The following is a 23,864-nucleotide window of genomic DNA, read 5'->3' on the forward strand; positions in this document are numbered from 1 at the left end:
CTAAATGTGTATGTTTGGTGGCCCTGCTAGGCAGGGGGGTTGGAACTACATGATCCTTGAGGTCCCTTCCAACCCGGGTGATTCTGTGATTCTGTGATTCTGTGAATGTGAAACATACAATAAATTAAACAGTTAATAAGACTGTAAGGGCAATATTTTATCTCAAGGTTGAAAGTATGATGAGAAGGGATCATTTTGTAGTTGTAATACCTGAATGACAAAGCATCTTTGTTTGATACAGTGCTGTAACGCTGGATTACTGGTCCACTCCAATCGCCTTTCTCACTTGGTCTCTCTTTAAAATATTTATCATGCAGCTCTAACCTCTTTGGGAGGTCTTTTCTTGTTGTTGTAAAAAAATTAATCTTTATTCCATTCACAGTTTGGAAGTTTTACATTGAGGAACGTATGAGATTGCACTAAATATGTGGAGTAGAAATACAGAATCATTTCCTTACAGTGCTCTAAGATAACCTCTTATACTGTAATCGTTTAGACGTGGGTATGCTGCTACGCCATGGCTAGCTTATGATACATCAGCTATTCTGCAGTAATTGCTGATGGATTTCCTTTTATTCCCTGTATAATAATTCATTTCCAATGTTTTTCTCTGGGGAGTGATAACTGGAAGTATTTTTTTTTTTAAAAACAGTGGCTTCACGTAGAGCAGCTGACAAGCAACAGCTTGCACCACATTGATTTACTAATGGAAGGCTCTGAGACGGTCTAATGCTAGCAGAAACATCTCTCTTTGCTAGGATGGATTGATCTCTATGTGGAACTGCAGCAATTCTCATATCTTGAGTCATGATTATCAGCTGATTTCAGCCTGATGAGAAAACAGCTAATTGACGTTTCTTAAAGTTAAGAAGCATCTATGTTGAGAGTTTGGAATCCATCAGATTTTCAAAAGATAATAGTTGTGGTGTTTGCATTACTTTATTCACTACATATAGAAGGTTTCATTGCAGCATTTTAAAGGAAGTACAAAGAAATTTGGGCTGCTACTTGTACAGAAGACAGAATAATGTTAAATTACTTAATTTTATTACAAAAATAATATTAGGAATCTCAGCATTTATTGTTGGTTTGTGTGTGGGATTAATTAGCATAATTCTGTTTTCTTGATTCTACCCAATAGTTTTAGAGGCTGACCAACAGTTTTAAACTGACAATGAAAATCTCTTGAGCTGTAGTCCAACTAATTTCTTATTGGAGACTTGTCTCCACAGCTCTGGCAGGCAACTTCTGTCCAGTGTCATCCAAGTTATTCTAAATTGAGCTGTCTCCCAGACTTTCATTGTCTATACTGTTACATAAAAGTGCTGTTCAGTATGACATAGTATGCTGATTTCTCAGCAGTTTAACTTCTTTTTATTTCCCACCAGCATTTGCATGTTAATAGTATAAAAAAAGTCACATTTGCATCTTTTACCACCAGATTGATGGTGCAGTAATGAACCAGTTATGAGGGCAACTCATGAATATAAATAGTCCCATTTAACAAGTATTTTGCCAAGGTCAGTGGGAGAGAGGAGGGAGGTCAGAAGCAGCTCCTCAGTCACAATCACCTCTGGAGCTGAAACAAGCTCCTTCTTTGTCTGTAGAAATTTGGCAGCGTTTTAGGGTTGCCAGAGTTTAGATGCTAAAATCTGGGACAACGGCAGGGAACTAAACTGTAGGTACAAAGATTAACTGTGCATGGGAACTACAGTTTATCTGCATAATAACCACTTTTCCAGATGCCTACAGCCTTGATTTCTGCATGTTTGGAAGGAAGAAAAAAAAGAAAGAAAGAAAAAAAAAAAAAAGGTGATTCCACAGAAATACTTGGAAAGCTGTATTCCATATGCTGTACATAAAGTAGCAGATTTGACCATTAGATCACATCGTCTTGACTACACAGGATATCTGGCAATCCTCTGGGGCTCAGACTGTATTTTCCCCTAATCACAGAAGAAATATTAGTGCATCAGCAGAAGCATTCTTTGAATATGGATTGTTGTTCAAGATGGCACTACTGGCACTCGTTTTTGACCTCTTAACTTGTTTCTGCCTGGCACTGGCTTTCAGTATTGTTCAAGCACAGACTGGTGTCTTCTCAAAATAAAAATATTTTTATTTTATCTCATCTGTCAATCTGTCCACTTAAGCAGCCTCTGTCATCATAATATAACAAAATAAAACTCAGAAATTGCATTTGAGTGGGGGAAAATGCATGTTCCAAAGAGGATATTGCTTGCATGGTTCTTTTCAGTTTAATATTGGATTTTAAGTGAACCGTCTTGGGAATTTAAGATTTTCATGAAAAAGATGGAGCATGCTATTATGAAATTAATTACATAAATAAAATAGTAACTCAGGGACAAAATGTTTGTATTATTACCACAAGGAATTCAAAAGCCAAGGAAGCATGGTGACAGGTGCTTTCTCAAAGTATCTTCCAGCTAAAGTAGTCGTCTTTTGTATACAGCAGTTATTTTTCCTCCATATCAATCGTGACAAACTGATGGAATACATAAACCTTCCCTATAATTATTGACCAGTGTTGTAATTTCACTGAAGAAATACTTTCTATTGGCCAGTCATTACGCTGCTTCAGTCTAGAACAATGCTGTAAATGCAAATCACGGAATATAAGCTCCTGGAATGAGACCATAGACTCCTAGTTGTCAGCTGATGGTATGCCAAGGACTGTGTCCTTGTTTCCCCAGGAACATCCCTGGAGGTTCAAAACACTGTTTGAAGATGATTCTTCAAGTCAAAGCCTTTTAAGTTACAGTTCATTTCAAATCTGTGTTACCATACAGCTTCAGAAATCTTGAAAAAGTACTTCGAAATTACCCTTTGAGAAACTGCATTCATCTTTTTCTGACTGTTTTTTTCAATATATTTGCAACTCAATTAAAAACACTCATAAAATCAATTCAACTGATTTGTGTAGAATTGTGATAGAGAGGCTTAAAGTGTGGCACTGTGAAATGAAGTGTATTTTTATTGTAATGCTTTTGTCCTTCCTCAATTCTGCCTTGCAGGTAGAAATGTTCAGAAGAGCATTTGTGCTGTCTTTACCTACCTGCACATCTGTCCCCTCTTGCCTGCTACCTTTTGAACCTGTTGCATCACTTTATAACAAACAAATAAAACAACCAAAACCAACAACAAAAGCACAATATTTGATACAGGACTACTTATTTTACTTATGATCCAGTTTCCTAAAGGTCTGTGGTTGTAGGAATGAAAGATTTAATTGTAGGCTTCTGTGTAGCTCTGCTACTTGATAGAGAGAACCTGTGGGAGAGATCTCACTATTTTAAATGCATGGCAATTCCTTTCAATTTAAAATGTTTGTTTTGTTGTTCTTTTTTTTTTTTTCTTTAATTTTTTTTTTTTTTTACTGTTGCCTTCTGCCCTTTTTTCTTCTCTCCATACAATATTTTATTAAATGAGGTTGTAGGACATTTATGGTTTTTGTATTTAGCTTTCTGATTTTAACAGCCAAATCCTTTCCAAAAGCTTTGCTAAAATTATTAGGAGCGAGCAGAGTTCCCTTCTGTAAATCTTTAACTGCCTGTCCAGAAACAACTAATCAAGCAGGAGTTTCCCTTCTGCTTTGTTATAATGAGGTTTCCAAAGGTGAATACTTCATATTGTTCTGTCTTACCCCAGCTGCTCCTTCTCGATTCTAAGCTTGACCTGTTGACCCATGCAACTTGTCTAAATAGGCGTATGACAGCTAGGTACCTCTTCAAAATTATTCATGTTTTCTAAATTCGAAATTTATCAAGGTAATTTTGTTCTTATGATTTCTAATGTAGTACTATGTAATGTACCAGTTTATTAAGCTGTAATAAACTTTTTTTATTCACTGTATTTTAGTGGAGAGGGAGAAGGGAATAGAGATGACTGAGTTACAAATCTCCTTAGTTTTATCAGCTTTGAAGCCAAAGTTACTATCAACTTAATGCCTCATTTATTTCCATGGAAACTACAATAGATACAAAGTTCACAGTACCACTATTTGAAGGAGCAAATTCTCAGCAACAGAACTTTTTCAGTAGTCACCACTATTAGCCAAATTCCATGTATGAGCTGATCAAGAAGCTGTTCATTTTGAGGTGTGACAGCTGTGTGCGGCCATCCAGCACAGGACTTGTCTCTCAAGTTGTGTTGCTGCTGCTGGAACACATCAGGCACCATCTCATTATGCTCACATCTACTGTTTGGTCCCTAGAAATGTTCAGTAAGCATCAGTCAGTGTCAGTGCGTGCCTTTTTTTTAAATTTTTTCTGCAAGGAGGAATTCAATGACACATCTTTACTTCATTTGATTTCCATATCAGACACCATTCTTGTCAGGCTGCTGCTTTGCTGCCATCTGTTCTGCGGCAACAACATGTAACAGGATAGTGGTAGGAAGGCTCAACCTGAACTGCCCTACCACCAACATCCAACCTCTGATGTCATAGGCCAGCATAATTAAATAGGAGGCATTACTTTCAGAGCAACCCTCGAACTTGAGGCAATAGTGCTGGGTTAGGAATTTTAACAGTCTTCCACTGTAGTGAAAGTTGCCGGGTGATGATGCTGTAGAATCGTTTTGGCAAACAACTTATCTTGCTATTTTATGAGACAAGATAAAATTCACCGCTGGAAGGCTTACTCACATGTTTAGTAACTATTCTGATTTGATTTTCTTCTGGATTACTGTTCAGCTTCTTTATAAAGGTGCAGATGGTTTCTTAAAATCCAGTTCATGTTAATGTCAGAATACAAAATGTTGGCTCATGCTTTTTGTGTACTGATGTTTTAAGTTTTGGCATAACTTGCCTTCAATAATGATAGCTACAGATGCAGACCTTAGTTTTCATGCATTTTGACAATTAATAAAAAACTTGCTGTTAATGAGAGAATTGGAAACAATCAGTTTGATACAGCTGTCAGAACTTGCTCAGATGTGCTCAACTTCAATCTTGCTACCTACCTTAAAACTAACCATAGCTGCTTTTAATTTCCTCAGAGCTGATTTCCTTATTACCTTTTTTTTTTTTTTTTTTAGGAATAAAATTCACGAAACCTAGATGGTACTTGAAAAAAGACAATAGAAATAATGTTGGTTTAATTTTCTTAAATAAGTAGGGCAAGATAATGCCAGTAGGTAAATATTTAAGCTCTTTTTCTTGTATCAAGTACACCATACATTTTGAATGAAAGGTAGCATTGCTTGAGTCTTCAGACTTGATTATGTAACCTATCTTCCTACAATTCAAATAATTGGTTTAGTATTCTTAATACATCTTTTTCGCTTTTAGTTGAAAATTAATTTCCCACTTGATCTTGTGCGAAAGCTGCTAGAAAGGAAAGATCAGGCGGCAAAGCAGCACCCATACACTGCAGCTGAGTGCTGAGAGTTCCTTTAGGCTCTCTTACTCTCTCAGCCCTGTTCTGAGCCCCAAGATTCAAAAATGCTTGCATAATTGGGTACTGTTTTGTGACTTATTAATTGCTCTCTTGGGTATATAGTTGCATGTGAGCCAGCTTGGCTACTTTCCCAGCTTGCATCACTGGCAGCTGTTTTGCTTGAGGCAGATGGCTTGTAAGAGAAGCACCCATAAATTAGGGCATTGCTGCTTTTCTCAAACCATTCTGTGAGGGAGAACCTAATAAGATGATGTTTCACAGTGATTTCTTGTATAGTCTACTAGACTTCATGTCTAAACAGTATGTTTTCAGTTTACTTTAATTACGTTTTAATAATTTTAGAGAAATATTGATACTCCATTGGAGTCAACGTGAAAATGCTAAGCTGAGAGTCACTGATGATATTTTCTAAAGATGGTTCTGAAAAAAGAAATGAATTAATGTTAGGAAGAGGGAAACCTTTATACTGAAAACAAGATCATTTCTAAGGGCAGTAACTAGAGAAGAAATGGAACAGTCTGTGTTAGAAAACTATATCCTATACAAATACATGTAAAACTGTTGAGTAGAGTGTTATTTTTCTGAAATTAGTACTGACATTTCTCTTGTACTTCACATACTTGTGCTCATACATCCCATGTACAGTAATAGCTGTGTTTCTGCAGAGCTGTTTGTAAAGAGTGGTATATGACTTTCGAGTATTCTTTGCAGTCAAGCCTTAAAATGCTTCTCCATCCCTGTGTTCATTCTGTAGTTGTACACATCACTGCTCTGGAGGCAGGACAACACGTTGCATGAATGTCATCCATGAACATGCGTGTAAACCTTGTCTTTCTATATATTTCCACATCAGCATAAGTAGAAAATCTTATCCTATGTTCTGCATTTCTTAAAATTACCTAGCAATTTTAATCCGGAGTAAATTGTTCTTTTTTTCTGTTTCTTTCTTTCTTTGTTTTCTGCCTATGTATGGGGACTGCTGTTAAGTTTCTGTCCTTTGTTGCCTTCTTGCCTTAGCTTGAAGAAGTACTTGGAACCACCTCTGCTCACAAACTGGCCACATATCCAAACCCTGTCTTTATCATGTTGTTTATAAATCACTTTTTAATCACAGAATCACTTGGGTTGTTAGTGACCTTACAGATCATCTAATTCCAATCCCCTGCCATGGGCAAGACTGCCAAGCACTAGATCAGGCTGCCCAGATCCTCATCCAACCTGCCTTTGAACGCTTCAAGGGATGGGGCATCCACAGTTTCTCTGGGCAGCTGTGCCAGTGCCTCGTTGCCCTCTGAGTAACAAATTTCTTCTTAATATCTAATCTAAATCTCCTTTCTTTAGAATAAAACCATTCTCCTTTGTCCTATTAGTATCAGACCATGTAAAAAATGCGTCTCCCTTCTGTTTATAAGCTCCCTTCCAGGTACTGGAAGGCTGCAATAAGATCTCCCCGGATCCTCCTCTTCTGTAGGCTGAAAAAGCCTAGGTCCCTCAGCCTTTTCTCATAGGACAGGTGTTCCACCTCTCTGATCATCTTTGTGGTCCCTGAACTTGATTCAACAGCTCCACGTTGTTCTCGTACTGGGGTCTCCAGACCTGGATGCTGGGTCCTCAGAATGGCAGAGCAGAGGGGGATGATCACCTTGCACTCCCTGCTGGCCATCCCACTTTCAGTGCAGCTCAGGATGCTGTTTGCCTTTCTGGGTTGCAAATACACAGTGTGGGCTCATATGAGCCAGCTTTTTGTCTATCAGAATCCCCAAGTTTTTCTCTGCAGGGCTGCTCTCAATGAATTCTTCTGGTCTGTTCACATATTTTAGTTGTTTAAACATGTTAAGTGGTTTGGGTTTTGTGGTCATGGCAAGTGTTTGATTGTTTTTCATACTTTTAATTTTCTCTAGATGCCGGCTTTTCTCATTTCACTTCTCAGAGTAGCGATGATCTTTCTGTTCTTCTAAACTTGTTACATAAGTCCTCTTTGTATGTGTAAAAGAAATTGGAGATACGGATATATTCTGTTGGAGGCGAGAAGGAAGTTGGAATCTGGAAATAGGTATGAATTATCTCTTGCTTTCAGTGTTCAAATCATTTATGTATATTTTATATATATTTCAAACCGCAGTAATTTGAGGGGGCTGGCTTTCTGTGTATTTGCATAGTGTGTAGAGGAGGGGTGATTAGCCCTCAAGTTAGGCTGCCTGTGACATAATGTAGAGGATATATTTCAAACATTCATTCGCACATACTCTCTTTCAACTGGAATTAGCTCCTGTGAAAAGACTCAGCCTACAAAATAGGCTCCAAATTAAACCTGTCAGCTGGGTCAGAAGTTACTACAATCTGTCTCATACATAAGTAAGGAATAAAAACAGGACCTAATATTAGGCTCTTTTGGGCCCTTTGGGCCTAATATTTCGTAGCTTCAAGTGTCTCCCCTCTTTATTTATCTTATGCTCTTAAAGCTTGGCTACTTTTGCTTCTTCTGTTTTCATCATTTGGTGGCATAATGGAAACATGGGCAACTGCGATTGTAGAGGTCAAAGCAGGAGTATTCCTCATATTAAGCTGGAGTCAGTAACAGGTCTTTAAGGAGTGTTGTTTCTGATACATGCACACCTGTCATCACTAAACAGAAAAGTGTAGACTAAGAAAGGTTTGAAACATGACTGAAGGAAAGAAGGCTTTGAAATAGAGGCAAGCTTTTTTTTTTTTTTTTTTTTTTTTTCCCTTGTAAAACGTGACAGCAGGAAAGAAGAAAGCTATCAGCAAAGGCTATTATCACTTTTCAGGGTCTTTTTTTAGTCTCTCCCTCAAAATTTGAGAGATTTATGGTCCATTTATTTGTTTTTCCTACCGACTGATCTCTAGGTCAGAATCTGTCGTAATACTTACGGCAATTAGCCTATGTCTTGCTGATCTAATTGCCCTTTATAGGTCAGCTGACTGTCCTTGGCAGAGACAAGCACAACAAAGTTAGACAGTACGAACAGACAGATTGGGAAGCAAGAGAGAAGAAGAGAAAAAATAAATAGTTATGAAAAGCAAGATAAGATCAGTATTATCTTACCTTGTTTATCTTAACTATTTATTTTTTCTTCTTTCCATTTATTTCAGACATGGATCTGTAAACATATTTTTGTAACTCAGAGTTTATGGCCTACTTTAATCTCATGCTTTTGTTTGAAACATTTGGTCTGTAAAATATCTTTATGTTCAATAACCTTTATTTTCAACAGAATCCATTATATATAAGGATATGTGTCAGCAATTTCCAGTTCCACTTGAAGTTCTTCCTATATGGTTTATTTCCTTTTGTCTTAAATACAGTTTATTTGCTGTTATCAAATTGGAGTGAAGAGAGAATCACTTTGTATCTAGTCAGCACTACTTTTTATGCCAAATGATACTGATCATTTTGGTTATCGTTACTTCAAAACATTGCAGCTTAAATGTGAGTATTGAAGTAGTTTAACCTTAAATTGTGCTATTTGCAGTGGACAAAAGTGAATTCATAGAATAGAATCATTAAGGTTGAAAAGACAAGTGAGATCATCTAGTCCAACCCACAACACGTGCCTGTGACTGCTCTAAGACCATGTCACCTATTGTGACTGTTACGTAGTGACAGTGGCTTTTCTGTATCGCTTGGTGTTTGTTTACAAATATTTCAGCACAGTGCTGATGCAAATGACTTCAAGATGTCTTTCCTGGCTGATATTTTTGATATTCCCTGGCAATAACAGCCTACTTTTCTGCATAAATATCTTTGAGGAAGTATCTTTTTTGGTACATTTTTTCTTCTGTATGAAATTCCTGCAGTTATTCTTTATTTGACATGTTTTAACAAATCACGAACCCAGAAGAGAGCTGTCCCTTTCTTTCCATGTGATTTCTACTACAGCATTAATGAGAAGCCATATCACGGTTTCTTTTTGGAAATCAAAGTAGATTGGCTGATTCATTCATAATTCATAATCATTGTGCACTATTTCAGGGTACAGTAGGTTTCTTGGATATGATATCCACGTAAGAAAGTTCTGTTGATTTTTGGTAGCGTTTACATATTTAAAAGATTCATCTCTGAATTCATTTTGCGGTTAATTGTTTTTCTTCCAATTTTTGTCCATTTCCTCTGACAGCTTCCCCACATTTTTCTGCATCTCTTTCAAAGGTGGTATAACTGCTGCTTTCTCTTCCTGTGATGCGAGACACAACGAGTGATGTGGCATACTTCACTGGGCAGATTTTACTCATTAGAAGGTTACTATAATTAAATCTTATCTCTCATGCGTTGGACCAAGTATGAATAAATATTTGATTATTTATTTTGGCTAGTCTTCCTCCTGGTATAATACGTATGCATTTCACAAGGGTATTTGATTAACATATGCATTGGAGTTTAAAAATTTTAAATTAGTGCCATGGAAAATATTTGCCATTATTAATTTCAGAATTGTGTATTTAATTACTGTAACAACAACAAAAAATAATCTTTTTTGTAAAGCTTAAGTTGGATAGCTTCCAGGTTTATAAAGAAATGAATAGCTATACAACTATTTGTCTTTTTCATAAAGATCATGAGGGTGTCTTTATTTATTTAATGGAATAGCCATTTACAATGCTCTGACATGTATACTTCTGTAAAAGCTTTTCTTTACACCTCATTAAGACAGCATTTTTCTAGTCAGATAGTGCTGGGAACCTTGACATCCCGTAGTTTTTCTGTGGTTAGTGTTAGTTTAAAATTCAACATATCTGCTTTAAGGAAAAAGCCTCATGACGTGAAATTCTAGGAGAGGTGAATTCTAATCGAGAGGTGAATTTGTTGAAAAGGGGATAGAGGTGGTCACAGATCAGTGTAGGTTCTTGTTGGTGGGTTCCTGTTACTAATGGCTACTTTGAGAAATTTAGTCCGAATGAGACTTCATAGCAAATACACAAAAAGCTGTAGAAGAAGAGAAATGGAAGAATTATTGGTGTTCCCCAGGGAAAAGTTACTTAGCATGCATTTGTAATGTTTGGTGGATTTATTGGGTATCTGTGCTGCAAGTGTATTGTAAATAATACTTGTCCCAAATGGCAGATGTTCTTACTGTAACATTTGTACTTCATAGGTTTCTACGTGATTTTTTACAGTTCTGATGGTTTTCCTAAGTGTTTGCAGTTTAAAAGAATGTCCTCATACTTTTCTGTTTGTGCAGAATAGGCTGGATAACTCTTCTTATTGTACAATCACTGGAAGACACTTGACCTATCTTGACTTCCTTCTTTCTTATTGTTTTCTCCATCTGAGTCACACTACCGAAATGAAAAATGAGTTTTTTGTTAACTGGGTATTTTTAAGATCAACTCATTTCAATACATTTCAAGTGTTTGGTTTTTTGGGGGGCAGGAAGGGGGCAGGCTTATCAGTTTCTCTTATAAAAGTCACCATGGGTTTACCGCGAGGCAAGGCGGAATTAGGCACATTGCCCTCCCATTGCACTGACATTTCTTTCTTAGTGTTGCACTTGCAAAATGAGTGTGGCACAAATAGTTTTGTGTGCGGGGCTCAACGTTTGAGGGATGTAGTGGATCTCACAAGGCAGTTTTATTTGAGTTAGTCTTTTTCTAACGCTTTAAAATAATGATGTCTTCCTCCGTCCTCTTAGGCGGGGAGGTCAACTAAAGTACTACTTAGCGTGAATTCAGTACAGAGAAATAAAATGGCACTTTTTATGAAATGTTGCAATTTGCATTCCCTCATTTTTCTCTGTTTCTGTCAGCAATCTCTATTACCTTGTTCAGAATTTCCATAGTTTTTCCAAGAGATCTCACATTTCCTGGCACTGCAACCAGAAACTTGTCCATTAAGGTATATTTTAAATGCTAATTTAACGTTTACTGACCCAACTACTCTTGTAATCAAGCTGATAATTACAGTCTCTCATCTGTTTTAGAACTATTACTTTTAATTCTTTAGCTTCAGTAACAGAGAATTCTGCTAATTCAGTCCCCATATATAACTTCTAACCTCAGCACTTACACCGATGTGTGTGTGGATATGATTTTATGGTGTAGTATCTTCTCTGGCTTCTTGACTGTTTTCTTCTGACTTATAAAGTCATCATCTTCCTTGATTGAATGAATTATTGAAAGGTAACGTCACTGATTTGTGTGTAAAGCTTGTAATTGGTGGCAATTCTGTTTGAAATAAAAAGTATCTTAAGACATATGCATGTAAGCACAAATATATACACACAACACTATGGATAGGTCTGTACATACATCATTTGTATGTACACACACATATATGGCATATATGGTGGCATTCAGTCAATGGAAAGTTTGAGGTCTATTTTTTTTTCCTTTGCTTTTTATGCAGAGGATGCTGTGTCTCTATAGTAGCTTGGGAGTATTGAAAATACAGCTTCACAAAGTTTAGCTGGACAAGAACTATCATAGTTTGCAAAAACAGGTCTTTCAGTGAGTTGTCTGCCTGAATGCAGTGCTGATTGTTTGATCCCTTACTATAGGAATCTGGGGGCATTAAATGAAGCAGGTTGACAGATTAGAAATGAAAGGGAACTTTGCATAATCTATAATTAGACACTGGAACAGGTTGCCCTGAGAAGTTGCATATAAGGATTGTACAGCTTAATTTTATGCTGCTTGTTTTAGAGGGGGAGTTGGGAGGAATAGAGAAATGTAACTATTTTTATGAGATTTTCAAACATACAGTTTTGATAAAACATCCTTGTGAAAAATTCAGTAACTGCTTAAGAAACACCACCAGCGTCCTCAAGTAGTGGCCATATGAAATAATTTCTTGCTGTTTCCTGACAAGAAACAGATCAGAGTTCCATTCATACATCCCTAGGGTAATAGGTGGAAAAAACACATGATCAAAAAAAAGAGAAGGTAACAGAGAAAATCAGTTCATCTCTAGTAAATATTTTTAATTACTGCATTAAGAATATATCAGCATACAGTAAAATGCTTCAGTGTTAGATTTGTGCACATTCATCTGTTGCAGAAAGATGAAATTTGAAGTTGCTGTCTTGATCTGTTCCAGCACATAAAGCAGCAGTGCGTCAATACACCACTAAAGGCTTTAGATTTTACTGTGCATCATTTTAACATAATAGGCAGACATGAAAAGGACGTTTTGGGAACAATTTCTAGATTTTGCTTTTCACAAAATAAACACAACTTTAATAATGGCTTTAGGTTTTGCATGACAGTGAGAGGGGCACAGAATGCCAGAACATCAGAGCAACTACTGGATCAGAGCTGTAATCCACCTGGCACTATTTCTTCTCTTTGATGCTGATTAGAACCACATGCTCCAAAGGAAAATGCTTGTAACTGGCAATTAAAGGATCTGCACATAGCAGGCTTTTTTTCCTCTGCCCTACCTCCTCCTGTTGCCATAAATTACTGGTTGGCCTTTACTCTGACGTGCAAGTCTGACAAAACCTAGAAGGAACAGGAAATGACATAAGTGTGGTTTTAGCCAGTTTTTTTGGTTTTTTTTTTTTTTTTTTTCTTTAGCTACATAAAGAGGGGGGAAAAAACCCCACACACGCACAAAAAACTTTCTCTTAATAGGCAAAACACCTTTTAAAGCTTTTTGAAATGTTTGAAAATATTGAAAGGAAGATCTGAGCAAATATAAGGGAGAAAAAAAAAAGAGAAGTGTAAACTTTCTATAGCAGGCAAAGTGGAGGCTGACCTGCTGATACTCCTGGTTAGAAAAGCAGAAGTACCATCTTGTTTAAAAATAAAAAGAAAACAAAAGGAGGGGAAAAAAACCCAAATCAGCCAGTCAAAAAAGTGTTTTTTCGTGCACCTGCAAGCATTATCATTAACAGTTTGAATGAGCCTGCTGAAGACTTACTTGAAACTGTAGCATTGCAAAGGAGCATTTTGTACCTGGTATCTTGGAGAGTAGTGAAAGCATGTTAGTAGGCAGAATCTGCATGTTCCCATGTTGTTCTTATCTGCCCAGGCAAATCCATTGCACGTAGTACTTGATGTAGCAAATGGGAGTTTAATAAACTAATTAAGTAGGATCAAGACTCTTTGCAATGAAAATATATATTGGGTTCCTTACAAAATTGAAAATAATTCTTTGAAAGACTTTAGCTTAGTTTAGGATGGAGGCATGACCTTGTCCCATCAGTACACGTATCCAGAGCTCAGAACTAGGAAAGCACATTCAGTTTTTCTTCAAAGACTGTGGCTATCTCCGTACTTCACAGTCTGTTAGATATTTTACAGCCTTGGATAAATAAATCATATAGAGACAAGAATTTACAAGCGTCAGGATTGCAAAAATATCCTACTTATACCCTGTGCCTTTTATTTTTATGGGAAGGTTAGTGGGTATTGAAATATCATCATACCTTAAATATCATATATATTTTACTTTTGAATGAAGTGATTTTTTACAGAGTTGATTTCTGAATCAAGTTGCTATGGTGTTGGTTTCGTTGTATAATTCTGCACTTCGTTGCTATGGAAATGCTTATGGAGCTGATGCCTGGTGATGTCAACTAGATGCTACTAGCAACTCGAAATCTTGTGTTTGATCAATGAAAGACTTGGTCAGAAGTCATTTTATTACTCGCTTTGTCCCTGCTGACATATTCAGAGTGTGGAATGTAAACGAGTGGTATCACGTTGGGCAAGTTTTCTTTTCCTAATGAGCATTAGAAGGCATGCCAAGACATCACTGAAACTGCAACTTCCTAGGTAACTTCCTGGGTTTAGGCAATCAAACAGCAATGTTACAAATCTTAACGCTATGGCTGGACATGTGTGGATTTTACAGTTCAGCATTTCAGTTGTCCTAAGTTGAGAAATGTAAAGAAAAGTAAAACTCACAGGCATTTATTGTGCTTAAAGTTCTGGAAGTCTAAAATATTCCTCATCCACTATGATTTTAGCCAAATGGCACTGTGGCTCTCATGCAAGGAAGATCCAAAAAAAGTCCATGTTTTGCATCCTCAATTCTTCTGAAATGCTTGTCCGGTCATGTGCTGCAAATACTGGCTGCACCCTGATGGGAAAAATAACTTTCTATATAGAAAAATCATTTAATAAGCAATCCACAAACTGCCATTTTTTATTGATTGTGTTCTCCTACTTTTCATCTGCTTCTAGTTTATTTAGACTGCAATCCATTAGAGGTTTTTTGTTTGTTTGTTTTTTTGTGTTTTTTTTTTAAAGATATTTTTTCCTTACTTTTTCTTTGTAAAATTAACATTGCTTGTTCCTGTGGCCGGGTGTGCTGTAAATTGTATTAGGAAAGACCTTTACAGCTGTTACTTTGTGTACATTTTTTAACAGATGTGTCTGGTGTTGCTAACAACTTGTGCTTTGCCAAAGGGCTGTACTTAAGTTTTGATAATTCTTAGGCTGCTATTCAGCAGTCAGGGCTTTTTCTGTTCTGCTCACTTATTTCCCATCCCTATTCTTCTCTCTCTAGCCCTAACTGTCCCCAGAAACTGATGGATTACGAATAGTGCTAGAAAATTCTTTGGTTCAAGTTGTAAGGCATTCCTCAGGAGTATAAACAAAGGGTAATTCCTGATGCGCAATGACCATTTTGCTGCGTGTTTCCAGTAAGTGATGTATACTTAAGGTTTCCTTAGATGCAACTAAATATCCATAGATCTGAATGTAGCAATTAATTCTTCTAAGTAGTTACTCTGTTGTTAAGAACTAACAGTTATTTTTTAGCTTTTTAACTTCATTTCCAGTGATAAAAATTTCCTCCTTGGGACTCATAGCTTAACTTGAGTGGCATGTTTCAGTTTGAGCTAAATCCATCATCTCAGCTGATGGTGCCCAAATCCAAATCCAGCCACTTGTACATAAAGCATGTTTGTATGCTGCTTCATCTCATTTTAACTGTATTGAAACTTATTATACAGATGACATAGATTTCAATTATTATATTTAAGCATAATACAGACCCCAACTGTTAATGAACATGTAGTGCTGTTGTACATTTGTACCTTTTTCCATTGCTGTTTGTTTGTAATCGTTTCATTGTAGTAGTAACTTTCCTTCAAAACCCCACTCAGCCTAACGAGCAGTTATATGAAAACAAGACAGTGTGATCATTGCTCTTTGGATGAACTTGGAGTCTCTAGGAGTAGTCAGGCTGAGATGAGAACTCATCCTCTAGGCTGACTGGTAATCTGGTGTGTGAGCTCACGGGGAGTGGAAAGCCATAATTTTTATATCAGCTCACCCGAAGTTCGTCGGCATTATCACAGCAATCTTATTGGCATCCAGTGGTGTGACTTCTGTAGTGTTGGCACTGCAAATTGATGCTCAGAAGCTTAAGTATGTGATCAGAACGTTCGTGACTCAAGTTCTTCTTCAGGTGTTTCTTGTTAGAGGCAATACAGAAGAATGTTACATGCAAGTGGGTTACAAAATCTTAGTATTTCAGAGTATGGATCTTTCTGCAACAGGTCCAATGGTTGCAAAATCAAATATTGCTGAGGCTCTGCCTGAGACGTATTGGAAGACCTGTTCACATTAAGTTAAAATAGACCGTTTCCCTTTTACTTTCATTCTGCTCAAAGATTACTGCAATTCTTTCTAAGTTTTGTTGACGATCCACAGTCATTAATTAAAATTTTGACTACCAAATTCTCAAAAATAATAATTCCAGAGATATTGCATTTTTACTATTTCGAAATGCAGTTGCAGTGCACGGCCTTAAGCTAATTGAACTGACTGTGCTACGTAGTGAGACAGTAAGTGTAGCTGGTAAGTAGTTTCTGACTAGAATGGGAAAGAGTAGATTCTTCCTTAAGCAGAGAAGTGTTTGTGAAGAAGCAAGATTTGTCAGCTATGATAACCTTTAAAGCTGCCCTCCTCCCCTCTTTGTCCCTAAAACCACTTCAGTTCTGCAGAGGACAAACACTACTAGTTTCTGTTCCTTTCTCTCCAAGTTTTTGGGAGGGGGAAGCTTTCTGGATGTGAGTGCCACCTTGTGGCCTATTTTCAGCATCTAAGATAAGATGATAATTCCCTTTCATTATTAACTTGGATTGGGTAGATTTGGTAGAGGATTTGGGTAGAACAGAATTCTAGCGTGTTATATTTACCAAGGAAAAGTATTAACTTTGTGGGCAACTGCAGTTTTTCACTGTGCATAGTGGAAGAGATTGTGCCTACAGTTTTAATCAAGTTATTTTAATTACTTCAGAATGTGCCAGATGGAAGTTTTACAGTTAATATGCACGATGGTAGCCTGGGAGCTGTGGTAAAACAATACACCTGTCTTCTCTTGTGAGATTAGGCTTTTAATTAATGATGATGTATAGTGAACAAAAACAAATACTAATAACCTGTTGGTAACACACAGATGAACCTGTGTTCTGTTGCTTTAAAACTATGTTAGGTCCTTTGCTGAGAAAATTGAAATCAGTGGCAAAGCTTGAATCTTCTGGTTTAAATGAAAATAGAAAATTTTCAATCATGAATCCAAGCTGTGAAGCTTTTTATTTAAGTGAAATTGTGTATGAAATGCTGCCATCCCATTTAAAATATCAAACCATGATTTGCACTGGCAGTAAGTTTTGTGTGAACAGCATGCATTGTTGTTCCTTGTGTGCACTGGGTGGGTATAGGGCACAAGATTTAGTGGTAGCAATGAACAGTTTATGCTTCTCAGACTTTGAGGTTTTCTCTACTATGATGGTGCTAAAGCAGAAAGGAAGTCTTTGAAATTTTAGTCCCATCGATCTGTCCTCCAGAGCTTACCAGGATAGCTGATGTTTGAGTGTGTGTACTTATTTGTGTGCACATTTGTGTACACACACAGAAGACTACTAACACTGTTGTGTTGGTAAAAACATCTGCAGTTAAAGGTTTGGTACCTTTACCAGAACAGACATGTTCTGGTGCTAATAAGATGCATGAATATGGCTAGATGGTGTTTGTCACTATTGCACTGCTCATCACTGACAGGCTAAGAGTCATCTTCTGTGGTTGGGTTTTTAGAAAGGATTTGATTAACGAGGCTGCGGTAGCTAGACTAATTTTAAAAACCTCAAACCGTTAAGCTCCTCATTTTTGGGTCAGTCTTACTTCATGTAATATGGCTGTTCTCAGCCTATGCACATGCTTAAGCAGTTAGCCATCTTCAGTTATCAGAGCAAGTGGATGTCAGTATAACTTTAAACGTGGTGCAAAATAGTGTCTGTGTGAAGATAACAAGAAAGAGGAGACTGTAGGTGTTGCCCTTGCCTGAGTACTGCTGCTGTGCAGCCTGCATTTCTTCACTGGTGCTTTCTACACCTTCTGCGGGGCAACCGCCAGCGTGGAACATTGTGTTTGCCCCAGGAAAGAACTGTTAGTCTTGGAGGAACAAATTCAAACATAGCTCTCACCTATAAAAACAAGCAGAAAAATTTCCAGGACTGCAGAACTAGGAGGCGAGGGCACTGGTACCTATTTGTGCTCTGTAACTATAGGTGGAAGAAAGGGAAAAAAGAAGTTGTCTTTGTTTGTGAGTGCCACTTTTGTTATGCACACAAATTAATTTATCAGAGAATAATTAGAATCTTGCTGTACCGTGGTAATTTAGTGGCTGTTAAGAAGTCAGAAAAACTGAACACTTTTGGAACATAGCAGACATCTGAATTGCATTCCTTGTATGTTGTTTTTATTTTTTGCTCACTGAAAAACTCAGTGAGCGCTGTTGACGTACTTGAAGCTGATAGTATCTTCAGATTGTGTTGCTGACGTTCTTTTGTGGTTTTGGTGGGTTTCGTGAAGCTACTTGGCTGGTAGATTCATAATCATATTCAAGCAGAACGTAACAAAATGCTCCTCCTGCAAGCGAGTGCTTTTTAAAATACAGATATTGTTTTTAACCCGAGGTATTGAGGAGCCTTTTTTTTTTTTTTTTTTTTAAACAACTGATGATAGTACAGTGCTTTCTACACAGAGCTCACAAAAATGTTTCTGTTTGAATGGCTCTGGGAAGAAAGGGAAGTTCTAAGCTGTATTCTCTATCAGATTTTTAAGAGAATGAAATATTAATACAGCTGGTATAGACTGCCATGAGCTGTGAAATCCATGCAGTTTTATTAGATAAAACTAAATAGAAAAATAATGATTTTATTTACATTTCCAAAGTAAGCAAATCAATCAATTACATGAATTTAACTTTTAGGCATTGTTATCACAGATCCTGTATTTCATTATATTTACAGAGTAGGGAAATACAATAATCTCCAAACCCTACAGTTTTAGGTTGCCTGTTGTGATTTAATGTGACTAGTGATGCTGGATGCATATGATGGACATTCCTTTTCACGGAGCTACTACCAAAGTTCTGAATGGTGGACAAACGATTGATGCAATGTATTTGATTTCTACCAAAAGATTAGCAATTTTTATTTTGAAAATAGGACTCAGAACACACGTTTGAATCAGTTTAGATAAAGCCAATGTCATTCAGGGTGGTCATTTGATCGGTTTGCACGTAAGTTTGGAAAGTATATGTAGGGCATTGCCAAGACATGGCTGTTGCTCTAATATCAGTGTGTATCAGTATATTTTTTGTATTTACTTGAACATCTCAGTGTTGGAGAAAAAGCATATAAAAATGAGCCAGTACTAAATCTCAGTAATGAGATATGGTTCTGGGAGAGTATGTGGACAAGGTGGCACAGATGGCTTTCATCCTGTATCTCTGCCACAATACCTCAGCTTCCTTACCTTCAGGATTCTGTCTGACTCTTCTTTAGCAGAAATGAACAAAATATTCCCAAATAATGATTCATCTGCAGTATTTTGTAATTTTCATCTACAACAGAAATAACTTATGATCAGAGTACGATTCATAAGAATGTAGACTCTCACGATTGACTCTAGCTGGTCAGTTGAGTCCAAATTTTATTGGGAAGGAGGATAGAGAAACTAGAGAGGCAGTTTCGTTGCTAGATTATGATAAATATTTTATGTATGTGTCTGTGTGTATATATATATATATATATATATATATATGAAATATAAAATTTATTTAGGAAATCTTGTCTAAATATGCATCCCACTGCAGAATTCCTAGTTGCCATCTATCAGCTGTTGCAAATTCCTTGCTCATGTGTGTTAACAAACTGCATAATGATTCTAGAATTGAAATAATAAAAGAGTATAAATGAGAACAGTAGGATCGGTCCCACAGTGCTTTACCAACCATAATTCTGTGTATGCAAAACTACTTGAAATCTTTCAGTGGCTTCTTTTTGAATATTTTCTTGACAAATTCTTGTGTGTTTTTTTTCCCCTCCCCATTGATCTTTATTGGATGTTAATGCAGTAATGAGTTTTAATTTAAAGAAAACTTTTTCCTTTTTTCCTAACTTTCTGGTCACAAGCTCTTTTAAATATTCTACAAAGGATATGAATTTGTAAATTACCCAATACAAAACATATCCAGTAACTTGTGTTTTTCAGTTTTGAGTTAATCACAGCAATTTATTTTATTAGATTTAGCTGTAAATTTACTTTGACATTGAGATTTGCCTTAAATTTTTTTTTTTTACTCTGTGCTCTACTGTTCATGTAGGAAGTTCCATTATGAGATTTGCCAAGCCTAGTGCAGCCCATACCCTGAAGGATGGGGATGTATTTATTTCATAGTTTGAGGAAGAAAAAACTGTATATTTTTTTGTTTCCTGAGTTTAGTCTGGATACTTGTTCTTGTGATAACTGTATTTACAAAATATATTGGATTTTAGAATAGATTGACTTTTACAAGTCTAGATGAATAGACTTAGATGCTTTATTTTAGATCTTCATGTTTTATCAAAAATCTAGAAATATTGAAGTAAATCCATATAGTTTTGTCCTTCGTCAAAAGATCCATGTTGTATAGGAATTTATTCAGACATTTCTTAAGGATTTTAGCTGTTGTAGCATTAACAGATAAAATAGTCTCAGTTTCATTTGGAAAAAAAAAAAAAAAGTACCACATAATCAATATTTATTCTGTTTTTTTTTTAAGCATTAACATATCAACTGTTACTCTTCTTTATTACAGATGATACTTTGGGATTGGGATTTGAAGCAGTGGTACAAGCCTTACTACCAGGTCAGTGTGTTGTGAATCTAATTATTCTCTGATGAAATGTGACTGAGTACAGAAGTGTTTAGTTACCTATGTTGTTCTAATACTCTAGTTTATTCTATCTACATAGCAGTGATTGATATGTAGCAGTCAGAGGAAGTTGACAGGGCTCTGCTTCCTGCAGTGTACATGAGAGCAGTATCAAACCCAGTTAAGATGGGAGCAGTTTTGCTTGCTTATTGATTGATTGATTGTCCTTTAAATGTTCATTAGCATAAGATTAGGGAGTGATTCCCCACAGATGTTAGAAAACTCAGACCTACCAAGATCCGACCTCTTTTCCTGAATGCTTGTTTCTCACTCTCTCTTGTGTTAATGCTGGCATCTAATTAGCTATTCCTGCTCCTGTTCAGGGAGCTGTGCCAAATAAAAACAAATGAACACTAATGATGTTTCTGAGACAATTTTTAGGATTTGTTTCATTATAAATAGAAACAACACTGATAGAGATGCGGTGGAAATTTTACCTCTGCAAGAATCTTAAACAGCTGGGTCACCAAAGTTTCTGTTGCCATTATTGGAGGATGTAGAGTATTAATTTTGCTTCTAAGACAAATTAATAAAAAATTGAAGTAAGAAGAACTGGGATGGGATCCTTGTTTTTAAAAGAGCAAAAATAACTGGTAGCTAGTGTTGAATTTTGAGAATTTTTCTTATATGCATGAGAAATACTACTAAAATTTCTTTGTTAGTATGTCTGTGTATATTTTTTCTTTAAAAGAAAAATATTTTGCAATATATATTTTACAGTAGATAGGATACTTACTTAAAATTTATAACAAGGTTAAATGTTTTGACGTGTTAATAGTTTGCAACAATTCCATCTATTTTAGAATGCTGGCAGTGGAACTGGAGTTGATCTTTCAGTACTAAATGAGGCTCGGAGCATGCTAACAGACCTCCTGACTGACCCATCCCTTCCACCACAAGTGATTTCTTCCCTTCGAAGCATTAATAGTTTGATTGGTGCTTTCTCAGGCACATGCAGGCCAAAGGCTAATCCATTCACACCATTTCCTGGTTTCTTCCCCTGTCCTGAAGTAGACGATCCTGCTGAAAAAGGAGATCGAAAGCCACTCAAGGTCAAATTACTTTTTCATTGTCACTGTTGTGTGTGTTCAAATATACATATATCTAGAAAAAATAATCCTTGCATTGTGTCACTTCCATTTTCAGACATTTGGCAGGTTGTCCCAAACTGGCCAGATTGCTGGCTTAGCATCTTGGGGTCGGATTAACTGGATCACAAGCCAGATTCAGTGCACATGCTGGAGCCTTCTTTCAGTATTATGCTGACATGTGTGCTTGTTTCAGGGAGCAGACTTGCCTGCTCTATTGTCAGGGATTTTCAGCTGCGCTCCCCATGTTGCAAGAGAGTCTTCTGACACAGAAGTCCTTTCTAAGCCTGACAGTGTATAGTGCTCAATGTTGTGTTGTGACCAAAGTTTGGTCTCAGAAAACTTGCTGCCTTTTCTGGGCTAAATGCCCAACATAGAGGAATTTTTGAGTCTTGCTTTACAGTTTTAGCTATTTTCTCTGTTTTCTTGAAGGTTATCTTAAGGCATCAGTCCATTCTGTTTTTGTTAGACAATTTACAGGTGCTGCATACCCTTGCTGCCCACCTAACTGCTTCCAGCATGTAGCTTTTCCAGCACGTGTTTGAGTGACTTCAGCTCTGCCTTTGATTTTGTTTGCTTAACTTCTGCATAGCAAATCACTCTGCAAGTGGCTTAATTAACACCTTCACTGCCTGCCCATCTGAATATTTTGTTGCTCTAGTGCAGCATTGCTGTAGCCTGTTTGTCCAATTTGACAGAATACACTCTGGTTCTCATTCTAGTAGGGCTGGTTAAGGGCTACTGCAGGTTTCTGTGAAGATAGTGGTCTTGTTCTGCTTGTACAGTTTCACCTTTCTGGCTGTGACTATTGCTTTTTGCAGCAAAGCAAACAGGGTCGAAGTACATCTTATGTCAAGTACTCAGAGCAGTCTGACGTTTTGGGGTCAGAAACTAATTTTTTGTGTTAGCACTTTTCCATTATGTGAAGTGTATGGTAGTGAGTGAGGTAAGATCTTTGACCTCTCGGTGAAACTTAAAATTGTGAAGTCATAATTTCTGCTAGACTTTTTGAAGTTAGTATCTGAGGGTCACTTGTCCTCATACGTGATCCTGCAGACCTTACTCAGTACTGCAAATGTTCCTTTTAAATTCTTTGTTCAAAACATTTTTTTCTTGGCATTGTTTTGTTGTTTTTTAGCAAGGTTTGATTCCATTTATCTCAGTTATGTGGAACAGTACCTTCCTCCCCCGGTTGAAAGGACACATCAGAGGTCGAGTTAACCAAGTAGATTGTAGACTGAAAGGAGTCAGATTTCTTAAATTTGGTTAGAATACAATATCTCAATTTCTGGAAGCAATTGAGGAGTAATTGTTGAACCATGTGAATTTCAACCAAACAAAAGAAGAAAAATAAAACAACAAAACCACTACCAACAACAAAACATAACTATTTGTAATAAGCTAAATAATTTTTAAATACATCTTTTTGATTTTCTTGATCAGTAAGAATGAAGATGAAACACTCTGCTTCTTATTTTACCATAAACAACAGTAGTGGCATATCCTATCTACAGTAAGAAAAAAATCAAGTCTTACTATCTAATTTCAATTACATCAATTTCAACCATAATGAAATTATTCAACAGGGATTAATTAGCAGGAATAGCCTGCCAACACCACAGCTGAGACGATCTTCAGGAGTTTCTGGTATTCCACCTATGGAGTCACCATCTTCTAAATGGGAACGGAGTAGCAGTAAGAGAACTCATCAGGACTATAATGTGTCAAGGTAAGCACCTGACAGGATTTTAAAGGTAGAATAATAGATATTGCCTTTCAAAAATGTTCATATCTGTAATGGTGTAAGTATCTAATGTAGAATCTTGTACTTAAATTATGTCTTCAAATTCTGACAGCTTAATAATGTGCAATACTTTTATAACTCTAGCCTCAAGTAGAAATTAAGTCATTTTGAGGCTGAATGGTTTGCACCATCATAGCGACTGGGACTGAATATTGGTTTTAGTAGGAACCAAAAAATTAGTCAAAATAAATTGTTTTGCAATTGTATAACCTGTAAGTTATTACTGACTTCCTCCTTTCAGTTGAAATTTGAAAGTGATACATATTTTAAACATACTGAAAATTTGTTCCCTAATTAAAAGAATTACGTGACATTCTCGCATTTGGTAGCTACTGTTGCATGTGTGTACTGCAGCATTTATTATTCATACACTTATC

The 23,864-nt window shown here is 36.6% G+C and overlaps 1 protein-coding gene across 1 annotated transcript in view; it reads left to right on the forward strand.

Annotated features, from left to right (window-relative positions):
* Positions 1-23,864, forward strand: part of PDE3B (phosphodiesterase 3B) — a gene marked incomplete at both ends in the record, with an annotated part of 74,240 nt that overhangs the window by 35,750 nt on the left and 14,626 nt on the right. Inside the window, 3 exons of the mRNA XM_079536655.1 lie at positions 20,479-20,529; positions 21,399-21,647; positions 23,270-23,412. Of these exons, the coding sequence (XP_079392781.1) occupies positions 20,479-20,529; positions 21,399-21,647; positions 23,270-23,412 (443 nt within the window). The remainder of the gene's footprint in view (positions 1-20,478; positions 20,530-21,398; positions 21,648-23,269; positions 23,413-23,864) is intronic.

The sequence above is a fragment of the Tetrao urogallus genome, assembly GCF_951394365.1.
Source record: "Tetrao urogallus genome assembly, chromosome: 6".
NCBI classification, from domain to species: domain Eukaryota; kingdom Metazoa; phylum Chordata; class Aves; order Galliformes; family Phasianidae; genus Tetrao; species Tetrao urogallus.